The sequence below is a fragment of the Lolium rigidum genome, chromosome 2 (assembly GCF_022539505.1).
Source record: "Lolium rigidum isolate FL_2022 chromosome 2, APGP_CSIRO_Lrig_0.1, whole genome shotgun sequence".
Taxonomy (NCBI): domain Eukaryota; kingdom Viridiplantae; phylum Streptophyta; class Magnoliopsida; order Poales; family Poaceae; genus Lolium; species Lolium rigidum.
Window position 1 is genome coordinate 66,162,924 of NC_061509.1, and position 16,358 is coordinate 66,179,281.

The following is a 16,358-nucleotide window of genomic DNA, read 5'->3' on the forward strand; positions in this document are numbered from 1 at the left end:
AGAGGATAAATGACTGAATGCTCAAATGTTTGGTGAAGCTTGAAAGCTTCAGTCTAGATTAGATATTGAGGTCATGGATCGACCTGGGAGCTCGCATTATGGTCGATATGAACTAGCTAGCTCCATTTTATTTCGTTTTTACCTGGGAATCAATCACTTGGTGTTGTACAGAGGAATCACCATATGATGCATGATTAAATATAATCATCTTGGTGTTGCCTTGTAAATTCGGTGCTTTACTGTTGTGTTGCTTGCATATTCTGTGCACTTGACGTGCGTCCAGGAGGAGGGCCAGTCCTCAGCGCTGAGCAAGGACGAGCCGGCGTTCCGGCCTGGAGATGACCTAACTTGTCTTCAGCTTACAGAGAACTCTTGTTGTGCCGCTCATGTTGTTTTGACGGAGGAACTTGCTGTGACGTGTAATCTGCATGCTATCCAAGTTGAGAACCTGGGTGTGTACTGCATATATGTATACGTAGGGGATGATTACTATGTTTCTGCAGACCCCAGTACGCACCATTGCTACAAATGCAGGTGTAGAAGGGGCTGTCATTGTTGGTAAGCTCTTGGAAGAGGATAACACCAACCTGGGCTATGATGCTGCCAAAGGTATGGTGCAAAGTCAATATGTTATTGCTCTGTCGGGCGTTACGGACTTGGCTTAAATCATGTATTGATGTTGGATATGTAAATTTATATCTCCGCCAGGTAAATATGTGGATATGGTGAACGCATCGATCCCACTTAAACTGATCAGAACATCACTGGTGGATGCTGTAAGGTACTGGCTCTTATCTGTCTGCATTGTTTTGGCTCTTTTATGTCTGCATTGTTTTTGTAAATGCTTGTGTTGAACATTATCTCTGACTGTGTGATACTAAAAATATGTTGAAGCTGTCTTGGCTTTGGTATGCTTTGCCAAATGTTTTAACTGCACTTTTTGTATAGTTTTACATTCTGAGCCCTAACACCAGCTATTTTGTTCTTTTAGATCTCTGATGACTACCATGGAAGCTCTTATCTGTCTGCAATGGGATATGGCGGCATGGGCGGGATGGGTTTCTAACCTGCTCCCCGACTGATGTCAAAACAATGTGATTCTATGGACCATTTAGGCTAGATATTTTTGGGGTCTGGGTTCATCTGTCTGTATGAGGAGGCTGTCCCATATTTTGTTCTGCAACATGAGAATTTTGAACTTGAAACATAATATATGTTGTGATGTCATGCAAACATTGAGGTATGAATTAAGCAAGAACTGAAAGCTCTGTTATGCCTTTCTGGTTTCCGTATTAGACGATAATTTGGTGAAGCTTGCATCAACTCTTATTTGTGCCATACGAATTTGAACAGTTTCTTTAACATTTGTGTGATATGTTGATATATTTATCGTGGAATAAGGCATTGGAAGGTTAACACTTTTCACTTTCAGTCAAATTTGAATGGTTGTTCTATTTTTCCCAGCTGCCAATATAGCACGCCCTCGTCCTTCTATAGGTCCCTCCTATCTTGAACAGTGTTCTTGTCGTTTGTTCGAGTTTCTTGTTCTTTTTCTCCTATTAGCCATGCGGGTTTTACAAATCGCGAGCAAAGTGCAAATAATTCATCTTACCACAGGCACTGTCAACATCAGTCGTTGACAATACTATCTTAAAACATCATTCTCTCTAGCTTATCGAATGAAATAATTATTTTAACTGAAGAAAAGGGAAAAAAACAAAACTCTGTTAATTCACCTTTACAGGAAGCAACTCATGTCGCGGGAAAGTAGCAAAGCAAATCCCATCGTTAAAATGAAACAAAGACAGAAGGATGATGAACATGGCCAAACAAATGAGTCACGTACATACAATTGGATGAAAAAAAACCCTCTCGTTTCACGGCGGAGGGAGTATGTAAAAGGCGCAGAAAAAAGGACGCCCAAATCTTAGCTATGTCTACTAGAGTCCTCCAAAAGGAATTAATTACATCATACATGATTGGTAAAAGGAATACCGACGGGTCCCTCCCTCTTGAATGCAAAGAGCTTACAATCCCATTGGGGATAGAAACAATGAGCCCTCTGCAGTAAATCAAATAGACGACCAGCGATTCATGGCGGCTTGCATGCAGCTGCTAAAAATTTCTCTTCTTCCCGCCTTGTCTCTCTCTTTTCCTCGAAAATTCAAACTTTTCTGTCTTCACTCCCGTTGCCTCTATACATGGTCACCGGCCACGCGCGGCTTGCGCGTGCAACCGATTTGGATAACATTAGTTCCTGCTACTAGTACGATGCGTCTAATCGAAAAAAGTAATCATCAAGTCTGCATGCTTTCTAAGGCTAACTTTCCCACTTCCCCATGCTATCATTAGCTCAGTCTGGATTAATTCAAGCGCTAGCATGCCAAGAAGGAATTGAAGAGCTCGTATCCTCTTCCGTAAGAAATTAAAAGACCCAACGCCATGTCATTGATCCGTGACATTTTTCATCTGCACCGTCCATCCTCTAGATGCCTTCCCCACAACAAGCAACTCATCCTCTCTCTTCTTCAACCTCTCTTGCCTCTATATATACAAGCTACCGGTCACTCACCGCGTGCGGGTTACGCGTGTGACTTAGACTTTGACTTTTACTCGTCGAGGAGAGAAGAAGGAGAAGGTATCCTCTTGTCGTGGAGTTCGTCTCTAATCCCAAACGCTTGGTCAGGCGTGAAGTTCTTCTCTAGATCCCATCAGGTAATCCATCAGGCGTGTCCCACCAATCCAAGGTAGGTCAAAGGATGTCGGGGCTTGTGTTGGGGTGTGAGCTCGAACGTCCAATGGTAAGGCACACAGGTCCCATGCGCCTTCAGAGAACATGTAGTACTTTTTGTGAGAACAAACTAAAACACAAGTTAAAGGTATGTGCTCTATATGAGTGGTCCGTCTCGCACGACTTGATTTCCACAAAAGCTAGATAAGCTATCTCCTTATAAGCTTGTCCGAAAAAAATACGCTGGATTCGCTCCTCACAAACAAAGATGAAGAACACTATCTTGGGCTTGGTCTCTTTCCCCACCCCTACTAGCATTGCATCCCACAAATCCAAGATAGTTCAAACGATGTTGGTTGTTGATCTTGGTGCGTGAGCTCACCCCCCAAAGGTACACATGATCGCTGAGAACGGTCAGTCGTTCCTATGAAAGCAAACTGAAACACAATGGATTAATCTGCAAAAGATATGTGCTATTAGTGCTCCATATCCTGTGACTCGATTTCCTTGCCAGCACTGTCTCAACCCCCACTAGCATTGTGTCCCACCGTTCAAAGATTTGTCAAACGATGCCAGGGAATGATCTTGAGCCTTAACTCAACTATCCAAAGGTACACATGATCCAAGACGCCTTTGAGAACAAGCAATCCTTTCTATGAACCCAGTTACCAGAAAATGGATCAATCACCCTGCACCAATAGGCAACCTTTCAATGTTTTTGGATCAATCACCCAGCAGATATATGATGTGTGTTGTCAATAGCCCATGAGTTAATGATCTGGCGTGTGGTTGGGGAGGACAGAATGAGTGGGGGTGGAGGGGAAGATCACACGCTGAGTTCCCATCTCGTGACGGACAAGTGAACGTCGTTAGCCACGTGTATGTTTCTGGGGGCGTGCGCACCTACCCATCTGGGTACCAGGTTTCATCCGTGTGTACTAAAGTGTAAATTATAAATGATAGGAGGACAAGAGTGTAAAAAGAATGAAGAGATAAGAGAAGAAAGAGACGGAGCTCTAGAAGGTGCTCCAGTTCTCTGTTTTAGTGCAACAGTGAACTCCTCTTCTAAATCCTATTTGATTTACCTCTAAATTCGAGTGTTTCTTTGAGGGATTACAACATATATACATGGCCATCCATGAGCAGAAAAAAGGGTACTAGCATTGTGTAGTAGCCTCTCTACTGGGTAGTGCCTGATTTGGCTCAATTAGTTCGATCTAGAACGACTGGGAACTTAATTTCGAGTGTTGAACAGCCGATTGAAGTTCTGCATAACATGTTATGGTTCATTGGTTTTGCATTCACAATTATGGAATGGAAATGCAGAAGTCTACAATTATGGTAGGGAAGGCTGTATGGAATGATCAAATAAGTAAGAAAACTGCCAGAGCACTACCTATTCGTTCAATCAATAAACAATGTCAAAATAACCTGCAACAACCAATTATAAAACACAAAACAGATTAATCTAAGAAAGATATGTGCTCCGAGTGGTCCTTATCTTGGGAATTAATTCCACAATTTCCATGTAAGCTACCTCCTTATAAGTTTGCCATTTTTCGGAGAAAAGACGGCGGTTTCGCTCCGTCTGAGAAAAGGCAAAGAACGCCGTGTTGGGGTTTGGTCGCTTTTTCCCACCCGAAATGGTGTGTGTCCACCAACCCACGATAGGTCAAAGGATGTCGAGGGTTCATAACTTGATATTAGGTGTGTGCTCAACCGTCCAAAGTTACACGTGATCCCCCGATGCCTTTGAAAATGAGCAACTTTTTTTAATCAAAACCAATTAAAACTCAAAATGTATCAATCTCCACAGAATGTGTCCTTTGAGTCATCCATCCCCCGCATATTGATTTCCAGAAAAGCCGGAAAAGCTTACCTCTTTAAAATTTTCCTATTATCTGGGCAAAACATTCGCTCCTCCCAAACCAAGTCAAAGAATGCTATATGTTGGTGCTTTGTCTAGCATTCTGCAGCACCAATCCAACATAGGCCATAGGATGTCAAGGGCTGGTCCTAGATCCTGAGCTCAACCGTCCAAAGTTACACGAGATACACGTGCGCCTTTGAGAAGGAGCAATCCTTTCTATGAAGACCAATAAAACTCGAAATGGATTAATCCGAAAAGATATGTCAAATGATCGAGTGATCCATCTCCCGTGAATTAATTTCCACAAAAGCCCGGGCAAATCACCTCCTAGAAAGTTCGCCATTTCCGAGAGAAAACATGGCGATTTTGCTCCTTCCAAAGAAAGTCGAATGACACTATGTTGATGCTTGGCCTAGCTTTGTGTCCCACCAATCCAAGGTAGGTCAAAGGATGTCGGGGCTTGTGTTGGGGTGTGAGCTCGAACGTCCAATGGTAAGGCACACAGGTCCCATGCGCCTTCAGAGAACATGTAGTACTTTTTGTGAGAACAAACTAAAACACAAGTTAAAGGTATGTGCTCTATATGAGTGGTCCGTCTCGCACGACTTGATTTCCACAAAAGCTAGATAAGCTATCTCCTTATAAGCTTGTCTGAAAAAAAATACGCTGGATTCGCTCCTCACAAACAAAGATGAAGAACACTATCTTGGGCTTGGTCTCTTTCCCCACCCCTACTAGCATTGCATCCCACAAATCCAAGATAGTTCAAACGATGTTGGTTGTTGATCTTGGTGCGTGAGCTCAACCCCCCAAAGGTACACATGATCGCTGAGAACGGTCAGTCGTTCCTATGAAAGCAAACTGAAACACAATGGATTAATCTGCAAAAGATATGTGCTATTAGTGCTCCATATCCTGTGACTCGATTTCCTTGTCAGCACTGTCTCCACCCCCACTAGCATTGTGTCCCACCGTTCAAAGATTTGTCAAACGATGCCAGGGAATGATCTTGAGCCTTAACTCAACTATCCAAAGGTACACACATGCTCCAAGACGCCTTTGAGAACAAGCAATTCTTTCTATGAACCCAGTTACCAGAAAATGGAACAATCACCCTGCACCAATAGGCAGCCTTTCAATGTTTTTGGATCAATCACCCAGCAGATATATGATGTGCGTTGTCAATAGTCCATGAGTTAATTTCCACATTAGGAAGGTAAGCTACCTACTTGTAAGTTTGCTGTTTTCTAGAGAAAACATGGCAGTTTCGCCCCTTCCAAACAGCATTTCATCGAACCAATTCAGGAGAGGTCAAAGGATATACGGAGTTGATATTCGGGGTGTGTGAGCTCAGCCGTCCAAAGGTACTATACAAAATACATGACCTATTTAAGAACGAACATTTCTTTCAAAACCGAGTCAATTTCCGATGAAGACAAACAAAGCTAGCAAGTGGGCTTTTGGGGCCATTCTCTTAAGAAGTAACTTTGACGTGAAAATCATGTTGTCTAAGAAAACCCAGATTTTGGTCGATGGGAACCTCAAGTAGGAACATTGAATTGGAGAAGAATGTAGAGCTAGAGTAGTAAATATTGCTAGCGCACTTCCATGTATCCTGGCAGATATAACCTGACATTAGTGGTGTACTTCCTCCGTTCCAAAATAATTGATATCCTAGGTAAGCATGTTTTGATTAAGTTTATAAATAATCTACAACATCGACAAGTTTTTGTTTAAATCTGGGCCACTTCGAGAAATTTGACTTAGGATTGATATATAACACTAATTATTTTGAAGCCAAGAGAGTAGTCTGTAGGTCAACAAATTCCAGGAGTTGCTTGGTTGGGGTAACCAGTCTCGCAGCCAACCTAATCCAGTCGACAAGTACACGATTCAGGATAGATATTCGAACAAAAAAATGTTCATCCTAGGAAAACATAAAAAAGCAGCAAAGATCATCAAGTTCGGGTGGCCAAACAGTGAATCCGATGAAGTGGCGAAAAAATCACAACACCCAAAGTTAATGACTCCAGGTGAAATGAGACGCTCCAGAATTAAGGGCCTCTTTGATTTGAATGATTTTATATGAAAATAATGGGCATATTTGCCATGAACTTCAACTCAAGCAGGCATGAAGGGACCGCTGCTTACATTAGACCGATCCATGTGAGTTTCACTTGGAAAAAAAAAATCCAGATGATTCTACAGCTGAAGGCCACAGCCACACATATACTCCTGGTAGGAGCTATTTTGTCAGAATTTTTGTAAGAGCCTGCATAATAGTACAAGTTCAGGTGAGCATCCTCTTCTATTGGTTGGAGGTCTCAGTTCACAGTCATCCACGCAGAAACGAGTCAATCAGTGATCAATATATATACCTAGGTTTTGTTGTAACGGTTCCAACTTATTCAAAAGTCCCACATGTTTGCAAAAAAAAAAAAAAAACCATGTCCACTGATTAACTGGACAAAGGAGATATCCTCCCTCTTGTAACTTGCTTGCATCAAGAAAAATATGTTTGGAAAAGAGTAAGCAACATAATAGGCCAGAATAGAAATGTCTAGTTCCCTGTCACTGCTACCAGAGTCGGCATACATGCTTTTTGAGATTTTGATCAGTAATATCACCGAAGCAATCATGAGGTTGTAGATATCAGTAATCATTCAAATAGCAGCAAGTGCAGGGATGAAGGTAGACTCTTAACAGAATACTACTAACATACGACTTGAGCAAATAAAATTACTGATGCCAGTAGAAGTAAAACTCTGCTAACTCTATCCAGTCTTTAGATATCACACTCCAAGAGTCAATACCATTGCACTTAATACATACTGCAACATAACACTCACCACTTCCACTGGAATCTTGAGATTTGAAATATCCTGACACATTTGAGTTCATACGCAGCAAAAAGGATCAGGACAAGAGAAATCTGATCCCGTTTTGAGGTTCCAAGCACTGCCTCCTCCATGAGCTCTACTGAAATTGAATAGCGTTTTGCAGGACCCGCTAGCCCAGTTAGCAGAGTCAAGAGCGTTCAGTTCGGTAGCCACCGCTTCCCTTGAAGTGTAACTTAGGACATTTTTTAACACAATGAACATCTTCTCCAACTTCTGTGCATTCTCCGCGATGAACATGAGGAAATCAAACTCATTCTTGGTCCCTTGCAGCTCGCGGAGATACAAAATTTTGAGGTGCGACTTGACACAGTCAATAGGAATCGTGTCCTTCCAGAATTTGAGACCAAGGTTGCTACTGGGTTCAAGAGTTTCTTCAGACTACAATTTAAGTCAGCAAACAGTTATAAGCTGCACATTTTGGTGATTGTACAGAAGCAATCTGATTTAATGTAGTGATGATAATCCAAATGCCAAATGAAGGGAAGCCAGAGGGTTACCTCGACAATCAGTGTCTCGATGCTAGGAAAGCACCTGAGGAAACTGGGAAGCATCTTGACTTGATCGTAGACTTCGAACTGCAGGTGCAAGGCCAACATCTGGACGCTTGAGACAGTGGTGCGTGTGCTTGCCTTTGTTCCAGCCTATGATGCACAGAAAGAGCACAAATCAATCACAGTTCACATATGATTGCTGTTCAATTTTCTAAAACTCCGAAGCGGTATTTGCCGAGTTACCATAAGATATAAAATATATATAATGTTTTTTGACATCGCCGCTATATATTCAGCTTCAATGCTACCAAATATTTATCTATATGAAAAGTAAATACAGATACTGTATGCTAATTTAAAGAACATATTGTACTTTTTCACTTTGAGTGCTTCCTAAGAATAGGTAGAGATAGTGTAAACATAACCTAGATTACCAGCAGGAACTAGGCAACATAGATCGAAGAAAAATGCACCCAAATGATAGAGATTTATGTCATTTACACTTGAGCAAATATATTGTGAATTATGTAAAAGACAAGATAAGTGACGAGGTCCTTATGGAAATCATTGAGTGGAACGTTAATATATGGAAAGGGATAACTAATCCATTAAAAGAAATCCATAATTCATAGAATCAGTGCTGTAACATGCTAGAAATAGAAACGGCTAAGATCAAATAATCCTCTTACCTACTAAGAGGCTAGTGAATTACTTTAAAACTTTAAAGGGCTCTATATGTGTATTCCAACAGAATCAAAATCCTCATTTCATCCTACTGTTTGGATGTATACCAGAGGTTTAACAGTAACACATTAGTTTGGCCCTAGGACCATGAAAAGCAAGGTCACCTCATGAAACGAAAAGATTGTATAGGGCACATGTGACTGAAAATTTAATGCAAATGGATAGCTGGAGATCAATTAATCATGCAAATTTTCAACCGGCAGGAAGGAGTGAAGAAGGACAAAGACTCATCCAATTTATTGACATTATTCAAGTGTAAATCGTGACAAGGAATCCTGACTTTTGTAACTGCAAATCATCAACAAGTGGATGGCAAAATGGATATCACATAAGGCTCATTGTTCATGATATATTATTCCAAGAAGTTTCAACCACCTGCCCATGTCAGTGACATACTAAGACAAACAGTATGACTGCCAAATGTTCGAAATCCTAAACAAGCAGTAACTGAAAATCAGAGTAATTGGCATTCAGTTGATTTTATGTTCTAGTAGAGTAGTAATTGGCTGAGCAAAGTGAATTGAACAATGATGCCAGCATTTGACTCCATTGCTTCAGGTGTATACTAGACCTTGTTCAGTCCATAATTCCTTATCACAAAAAGAAGGAAAATGCAATCTGAGAAATAAGTTGATATGGCAATGTGCATACCTTGATGATGGTGTTGCCGATCTGGAGCATGTGCACTCCCGGTTCCAGGTATCCGAGAATAAGCAGCTTAGGGGCATGGGCAATCTTGAGTATGGTGCTGAATTTGCTGACGCGACGGCGGCGCTGGCTAAAATTTCTCCAGAGGAAGAGCCTCTCCAGGCCGGGGGCATCCACCACGGCGACTTCCTCGAGGATGGACAAGCAGAACTGCGCGCACCTTAGGCTGCGGCTGGCGAGACGAGCGTGCAGCTGGGTCTGGCTTCCGACTACCGCGAGCATCTCCAGCACGGGGCTCACGGCAAGCACGAACTCCAGGTCCTTGTCCTTCATGATGGTGCAGCCGAGGACGATCTCGCGAAGGTTGGGGAAGGCAGCGCCGCGCGGGACAGTGGCCGTGTCCGGAAACACCCAGGTGCCGATGCAGAGGCGGCGGAGGGATGCGCAGCTGAAGATCGCGGAAGGGAGGGGCAGGCCGGGGACGGGCCAGGGGCGGTTGAGGAAGACGAGCTCGTCGACGCCCTTGGTGGCGAGGAGCTGGAACCAGCGCGCGAGCTGGCGGCGGTCGGCGAGGTCCATGAAGCTGCAAGTGAGGCTTGCGAAGGGGAAGGGCCCGGGATGTGACTCGAGGGCCGCGGAGACGGCGTCGGTGACGGCGCGCGAGGCTGCGCCGGCGCGGGCGGGCCGAAGCTCCGCGTCGCCCCCCGGGAGGAGGTGGGTGTCGACGAGGAGGAGCGGGGTGGAGCGCCAGAGGTGGCGCCAGCGTGAGGAGAGCGCGGTGGTGCGGGCGCCGTCCTTGGCGGGGAGAAGGGAGACCACGCGGCGGAGGAGGTCGTCGGGGAGGCGGCTGACCCGGTCGGCGCTGTTGTCGTCGTCGGCGGCGGAGCAGAGGGAGACGGCGGTGGAGATGGGGGGTTGGGGGAGGTAGGCGTAGAGGAAGTTGAGGACGAGGTTCATGGCGGGGGTGAGCGTGTCCGGAGCCAGGCCGTGCCGCATCGTCGGGGGCAGCGCCGAATCCTCCTCGCCGAGAGAGACGAGGCGGGAGCTTGGCCACATGGCGATCGTGACCGCCGGCGGCTCTCGCGGCGGAGGAGGGTTTTGGGGGAGAAAGTGGTGTGGTGTGGGACTGGTGTCACGGTGTGCGGCGGCAGGCCGATATGCGGTTTACGGCGCAAATTTGGGCCAGACCACATCATGCATAGTTGGTCTGGCCCGGATATGCGATTCAGGCCGCAGTCCACCCAATTTGCCCGCATATATAGCGGTCGGCGACGCGGATGGGGCCAAACCCTATCCGCTCCTCCGTCTCTCCGCCCGCCGCCGACGAGCAATCGACGCTCCTCCGGCGAGCAATCGGACGTAAATCCACATGCCCTTCCCTCTGGCGACGAAGGTGGCAGGGCGCGGGGGCGGCCAGTGGGCCGCGGCAGACGCTCCACCGAGCGCGGTGGGAGCTCCGCTGCTCCTCCCGCCGGCGAGAAGATGGAGGCGGAGAAGGTAAAGTCCGACGCGACGCGCATCCGCGGTAGCTACCTCTACCGCAACTACGGCGTAGCCGCGCCGCCCGCCTTCGCCAAGCACGAGTCGGAGCGGTACCGACGCAGATGCGTCGCGTCGTCTTCCGCCTCCTCTTCTTCCTCAGCGTCGAGCTCCCGCCAGCGCCCATCGACCGGGCTGGTGGTGAAGATGGAGGAGGTCGAGCCGGAGCCGACACGCGTTTCCCACTTCGCCGAGGCCGACTACCTCGACGACGAGCAGTTCAAGAAGCTCCTCCCGCAGCTCGGCATCGACGCGGGCCTCGTGCCGGGCGACTTCGTCGCGAAGCGGGAGCTCGAGACCGTCGCCGGTCTCGTCGCGCGCTCCAGCCAGCACGACGCGGACAAGGCCGAGGAATGGCGGCGCATCCACATCGACCAGGATCGCGTGTTCGTCAACCTCGTCAGCGACGAGGAGTGAGCCGACGCGGATCCGCCACGACAAAGGATCTCTAGTAGTCAAATGTCTAAAGTTTCGGATCTCTAGTATTGTCTAAAGTTTTAATGTACAAATGTCTAAAGTTTCGGATGATGAAATGCAAGCATCAAAATATTCTTCTCTTGCGCGTGTTTTTTTTAAATATGCAGTTTCATATGCTTGTGCGTTTTTCGACCCCCAAATGGCGTTTGGGTGGCCTAGATAGGCGCATATGTGGTTTGCGGTTTGGGGATCTGCTAGAGATGCTCTAAGGGCATCTCCAACGGGGCGACACAAACGGATTTTGAGCGACCGTTTGCGTCTGCCAGGCCAAAAAATACGTCTGGTACCACCTCCAGCGGGGCGACGCAAAGTGACCGGGCCCTCCGCGGCGACGCAAACCTGGCCCAAATATGCGCCTTAGATGCGTCTCTGCGCACGGCGGACGCGCAAAGTGTCCGCTCGCGTCTGGCGGACGTTTCATCGGGCTTTCCTGGCAGCGACCCTGCGTCGATGCGTCGATGCGTCTTCTCAGGCGCGCCAGCGACTGGCGCCGAGGCGTCGCTTCGGCAGTCTGCGTCACGTTAATGGCGATGCCTCGCCTGCCAAGCGGCCGCCGCCCACCTCCGCCAACACAGTAATGGCGACGCCACGCGTCCCGCGGCCGTCGCCTGCCTCCGGCCTATATAAAGAGGGTGCACGCTCTTCTTCCTCATCCACTCCTCCAAACAAACCCTAGACGCCACAAGCTCCACCGTAGCGCCGTCTAGCTCTTCCAGCGACGCAGCGAGGCCCGCGAGAAAATCCATGGCGGGTCCTGGTGGCCGGCGAAGCGTTCAAGGCCGCGGGCCTGGGCGCCCCCGGGGCCGGGGCAGGGGCCGCCGTGGTGGAGCAGCTACGGCCCCACGGTCGCCGTCGCCTGCGCCCTCCTCGTCTTCGCAGGAGGACCGCTGCTTCGAGTTCCTCCTCCGCATCGACGACGACCTACTCGGCATCAAGCGGCTCCCGGACAAGTTCGCCGAGTTCGTCGATGGCGTCGAGCCGGCGCACTTGAGGCTACGGGAGGCCAGCTGCAACTTCTGCCGGTGGACTATCGAGGTCTTGTTCGACGGGCAGAGCAAGATGTACCTGCACACGGGGTGGGACAAGTTCGCCCGCGACCTCGCGCTCGAGCCCGGCTGCCAGCTCACCTTCCTCTACGAGGAAAACGGCGAGATGATCGTCAAGGTGTTCGACGACACAGCCTGCCGCAGGCACTACCACACCGGCGAATCTGGCTCGGACACCGATAGTTAAAACTTAGAGGGTTTTTTATTTGCAGCGAATATGGCTACGGGCCAGTTGAAGCCAATAGTGAAGGTTTCTGTTTGTTCTTCCTCGAAAGAACCAACAGGGTACCGTCACCAGCTGGATTTTTCAGTTTGGGTGATGGGAGTGCCTGAGAGTGTTCTTTCTTGGCAGCGAACATACGGAACCAACAGAACTAGAACTGGTTTTCCTTTTTTACAATGTTTTTATTTGTGGCAACCATGGTTCAAACTATATATTAGTTTGTTTAAACCATGTTTCCAATTATGTATTAGTTTGTGTAAAACCATGTTCCAATATGTAATGTTTGGAACTATGTTTAAATGGAGAAGCGGAAAAAAAACAAGTACAAAAAAAAGTGCGTCCCCCTGCTGGAGCCACCCCCAGACGCAAACAGACGCGCAGACAAAAACGGTCATTTTCGCGTTCGCAGGACGACGCAAACGGACGCTCGCGACAATAAAATGCGTCGCACCGTTGGAGATGCCCTAGGGGACTGGTAGCCTCCGGGCGTGAACTGTAAAGCAAACTATTTTCCTTGAATGCGTAAAAACCCTTATTCGAAAAAAATACGTACGATTCCCTGTGCATATAATATTATGTGACTCTTTCTTTCACTTTCCCCTTTGTATACTCATCACTCGTTTTCCTTAGTTCTGAATCTATTTTAAATTTTACAAGCATGATCATGTACACAATTTCGGTTAGGGGTGTGTAAAATTTGTCTTTGTAGCTATCTATTTTTTGTGGAATTCGTTCGCCCCTTACAAGTTCCGATTCCATGCTTGGTTGTCGCTCAGGGGTCGATGCTGGATGGCCAACAGGCGCCTGCGGCGCGACCTCCCGTCGCACGTCCTCTGTCCGTTGTGCTCTCTCCACGACGAGCAAACCACCTTGCCCTGCAGTGTCCCTCTGCCCAGGCTGTTTGTGTGTGTGTGTGTGTGGGGGGGGGGGGGGGGGGGGGTTGCTTCGCGCTGTCAGGTCGCTATCCCGTTGCCAGGCACGGACAGGATGCTAAATTCCTCAACTCAGCCGTCATGCTTCTCTTGAGGTGCCTCTGGGTTGAGCGGAACGCTAGGGTTTTCGAGGGCACTGCTTCCACCGTTGGTCAGGTCCTCGAGGCGGCAATCTAAGAGTGGCGGCTATGGTGTGTTGGTAGGGGTGGGTCTGCTAGAGGTGTTGCTGTGTAAGGGCTTGACCATCTTGGATGGTTGTCGGTGGCTGGGTTTGCCCGAGTTCTCAGTCGTAATCTCTACTTCTATCTTAATGAAATGACACGCAGATCTCCTGCGAGTTCTCAAAAAAAAAAAAGCAATCGAGTTATTTACCATTTTTTCTGAACTGTCACTGACTTAGGTGAACATTTTTATTAAACATATTTTAAGGAAAACAATTTATTTATCTATACAGAACATTAGTATTTGTTAAACGACGTACATACTACTTTGTTTCTTCTTCTTTTCGAACTGGAGGTTAAGACCCCCGGGCACCGGCCAATGCCTGAAAATGAGACAATCATATTGTACTTTTATTCCACCTTCGTCTCCTAATCAAATCTCCAAGTTTTTCTATTATGGTAAATTCTCTCTAAAAGTTTCCAAGCTTGTGTCACAGCAAATTTCATAAATTATCCACCAAAGCTAGATCAAATTCTTTTATATTGTCTTCCTTAAATTCTCCATAGAAAATATGTAAAACATACCACGGTGGTAAATCATGATGGGGATATTTAATTTATCATACCGCTATACCTTTTGTGGGCTCTTACCAAACTTTCACGTAGGCGGTTCTTGAAATTCGTAATTGCACGTCCCGCTCCAGCTGACTTTACTTTGGAATAAAAGCGAGATACAAATTCCCCTTTTAATTTCTCCCATATACTAATTGATTTTGCCCAAGCAAGAGCAGTTTTGGTTAAACATCGGCCAACCAATTTATTTTTTAGTTCATCATCAGAATAGCCTCTCAATTTGAGTGTCCAATCTCAGTAAAGTGATTTAAATGAGCATATAGATCTTCATCAAGATCATCTCCTGTGAACCTTTGTTTATGTAATGTAGCAATTAGTAGAAGATTAACCTCGTACTCTTTAGTGCTTTCATTCGAGAACCGCATGGGCTCTATTAAACGTACTGAGGTATTCAGTTGGGTCGTGCTGGTTCATCAGCGTAAGCACAGTCATGGTATTTAGCTAAAACTAGCAAACAACTTAGTATAACAAGTAATAAATTAGCAACTAAAAATAAAGCCAAAAGCGCCTAGCTCTCTGGCAACAGGCAAAACATAGCTTGATAATCGCAAGTGCATAGGTATATTGTAGCTAGTTTAAGAAGTAAGAGTGTCGGACCACAGAGAGCTATTTGGTTAAGATGTTTATGCCCCTCGTCACTATCTATCAAATGATACTTATAAACTGCCTTCGATTCTAAGTAAGAGTGTTTAAAGAAAGTTTGTTTGGTGTGTAAAGTAATGACTAAAAAGTAAAGTAACAGAAAAAACAACCGCGATGTAAATAGCAATGAAACTTTAGTAGGGCGCAATGTTCTCGAGGAAAATAGGATTTACCTCTAGAATTAGTATTACTCATGATTAGGATAAATCTATGTCTTTCTTCATAACATGTGTAGGGAGAGTTTCATAAAAAGATGATTACAGAAAGCCATTTGTTATTTCATCCCTCATAATTAAGGGCTTTCCAATGGATATTGATGATCGTAAAAAAGCCACTCCGATCCCTCATAATTCAGGTTTTTCCAACCGTACATACTACCACGTGTCCAAAGGTAGTTCCCTCTCTAGCCCCAACAAAAATATTACATGGTCAACTTCATATAATATATAGTGAAAATAACACATAATTATGAATAAAAGTTATGGATCATCTTTATTTAAATCGTACTATTGCTAGGATTTCTCCGTATCCCTGTGAACAAAGTAAAGTACTCACTCATGGAAGGAGTCAACAACATCATCATAGGCATATGGATCGAATATGAATGTGTGGATGAATACAAGTGCAAATCCACAACAGCAATTGGAATTACAATGAGATGGAAATGGAACGGGATGGGAATGGTTATGGTGATGAAGATGCAGCGGTTGATGATGATGGTGGTGATGATGCCTTGGCCCTCCAGTGATCCATGTAGCAGCAAGGATGGTGCCCTTTGCAAGTTCCTCTTTCATATCCCATCCGGAGGTGAGGTTTATATGATTTCAGGTGGCTTTGAATGACGGATCATAGATCCGTCTTCGCATGCTGAAAGTATTTGACGAGGTGGAAGTGGTGCCACATGGTGCAGGCGCGCGATATTGGCGGGCTCTGCTGAAAGGACGAGATGTCGCCTGGAGCGAGGTGAATAGGCGTTTTAAAAACTGTTACGAATTTGGCTTGTAAGAATGCGGAATTAAACTAACTTTTATTTTACAAGCACAACACCTAAATATGCTAGACTCAACTAAGTGCAACAACAGCAACTCAAGCTAAGCAAGATAGGCACAAGATATATGTAACACAAGTGATAGCAAGATATAAGTACATCAAGCATGATGGCTATCACAAGGAGAGTAAAATCGGGTATAGAGATAACCGAGGCACGCGGAGATGAAGATGTAATCCCGTGTTTCCCCACACAAGGTGAGTTACATTGATGGTGCTTGACGTAGCGTAGATTGTACACCGTTTGGGAACCCCAAGAGGAAGGTATGATGAA

General features: G+C 46.0%; 1 protein-coding gene and 1 long non-coding RNA gene across 2 annotated transcripts; one reads left to right on the forward strand and one right to left on the reverse strand.

Annotated features, from left to right (window-relative positions):
- The first annotated feature begins 531 nt into the window (after window positions 1-531).
- Window positions 532-1,160, forward strand: LOC124686614. The gene is made up of 3 exons (XR_006997884.1): window positions 532-609; window positions 709-781; window positions 992-1,160. It is a non-coding gene; the product is annotated as an uncharacterized LOC124686614 (long non-coding RNA).
- A 6,257-nt stretch (window positions 1,161-7,417) lies between these two features.
- LOC124686615 (FBD-associated F-box protein At4g13985-like) lies at window positions 7,418-10,474 on the reverse strand. The gene is made up of 3 exons (XM_047220531.1): window positions 9,388-10,474; window positions 8,005-8,142; window positions 7,418-7,879 (listed from the first exon to the last, which is right to left on the reverse strand). The coding sequence occupies exons 1-3, from the start codon at window positions 10,438-10,440 to the stop codon at window positions 7,499-7,501; spliced, it is 1,572 nt and encodes a 523-aa protein (XP_047076487.1). The 5' UTR covers window positions 10,441-10,474; the 3' UTR covers window positions 7,418-7,498.
- Between the last annotated feature and the right edge of the window lie 5,884 nt (window positions 10,475-16,358).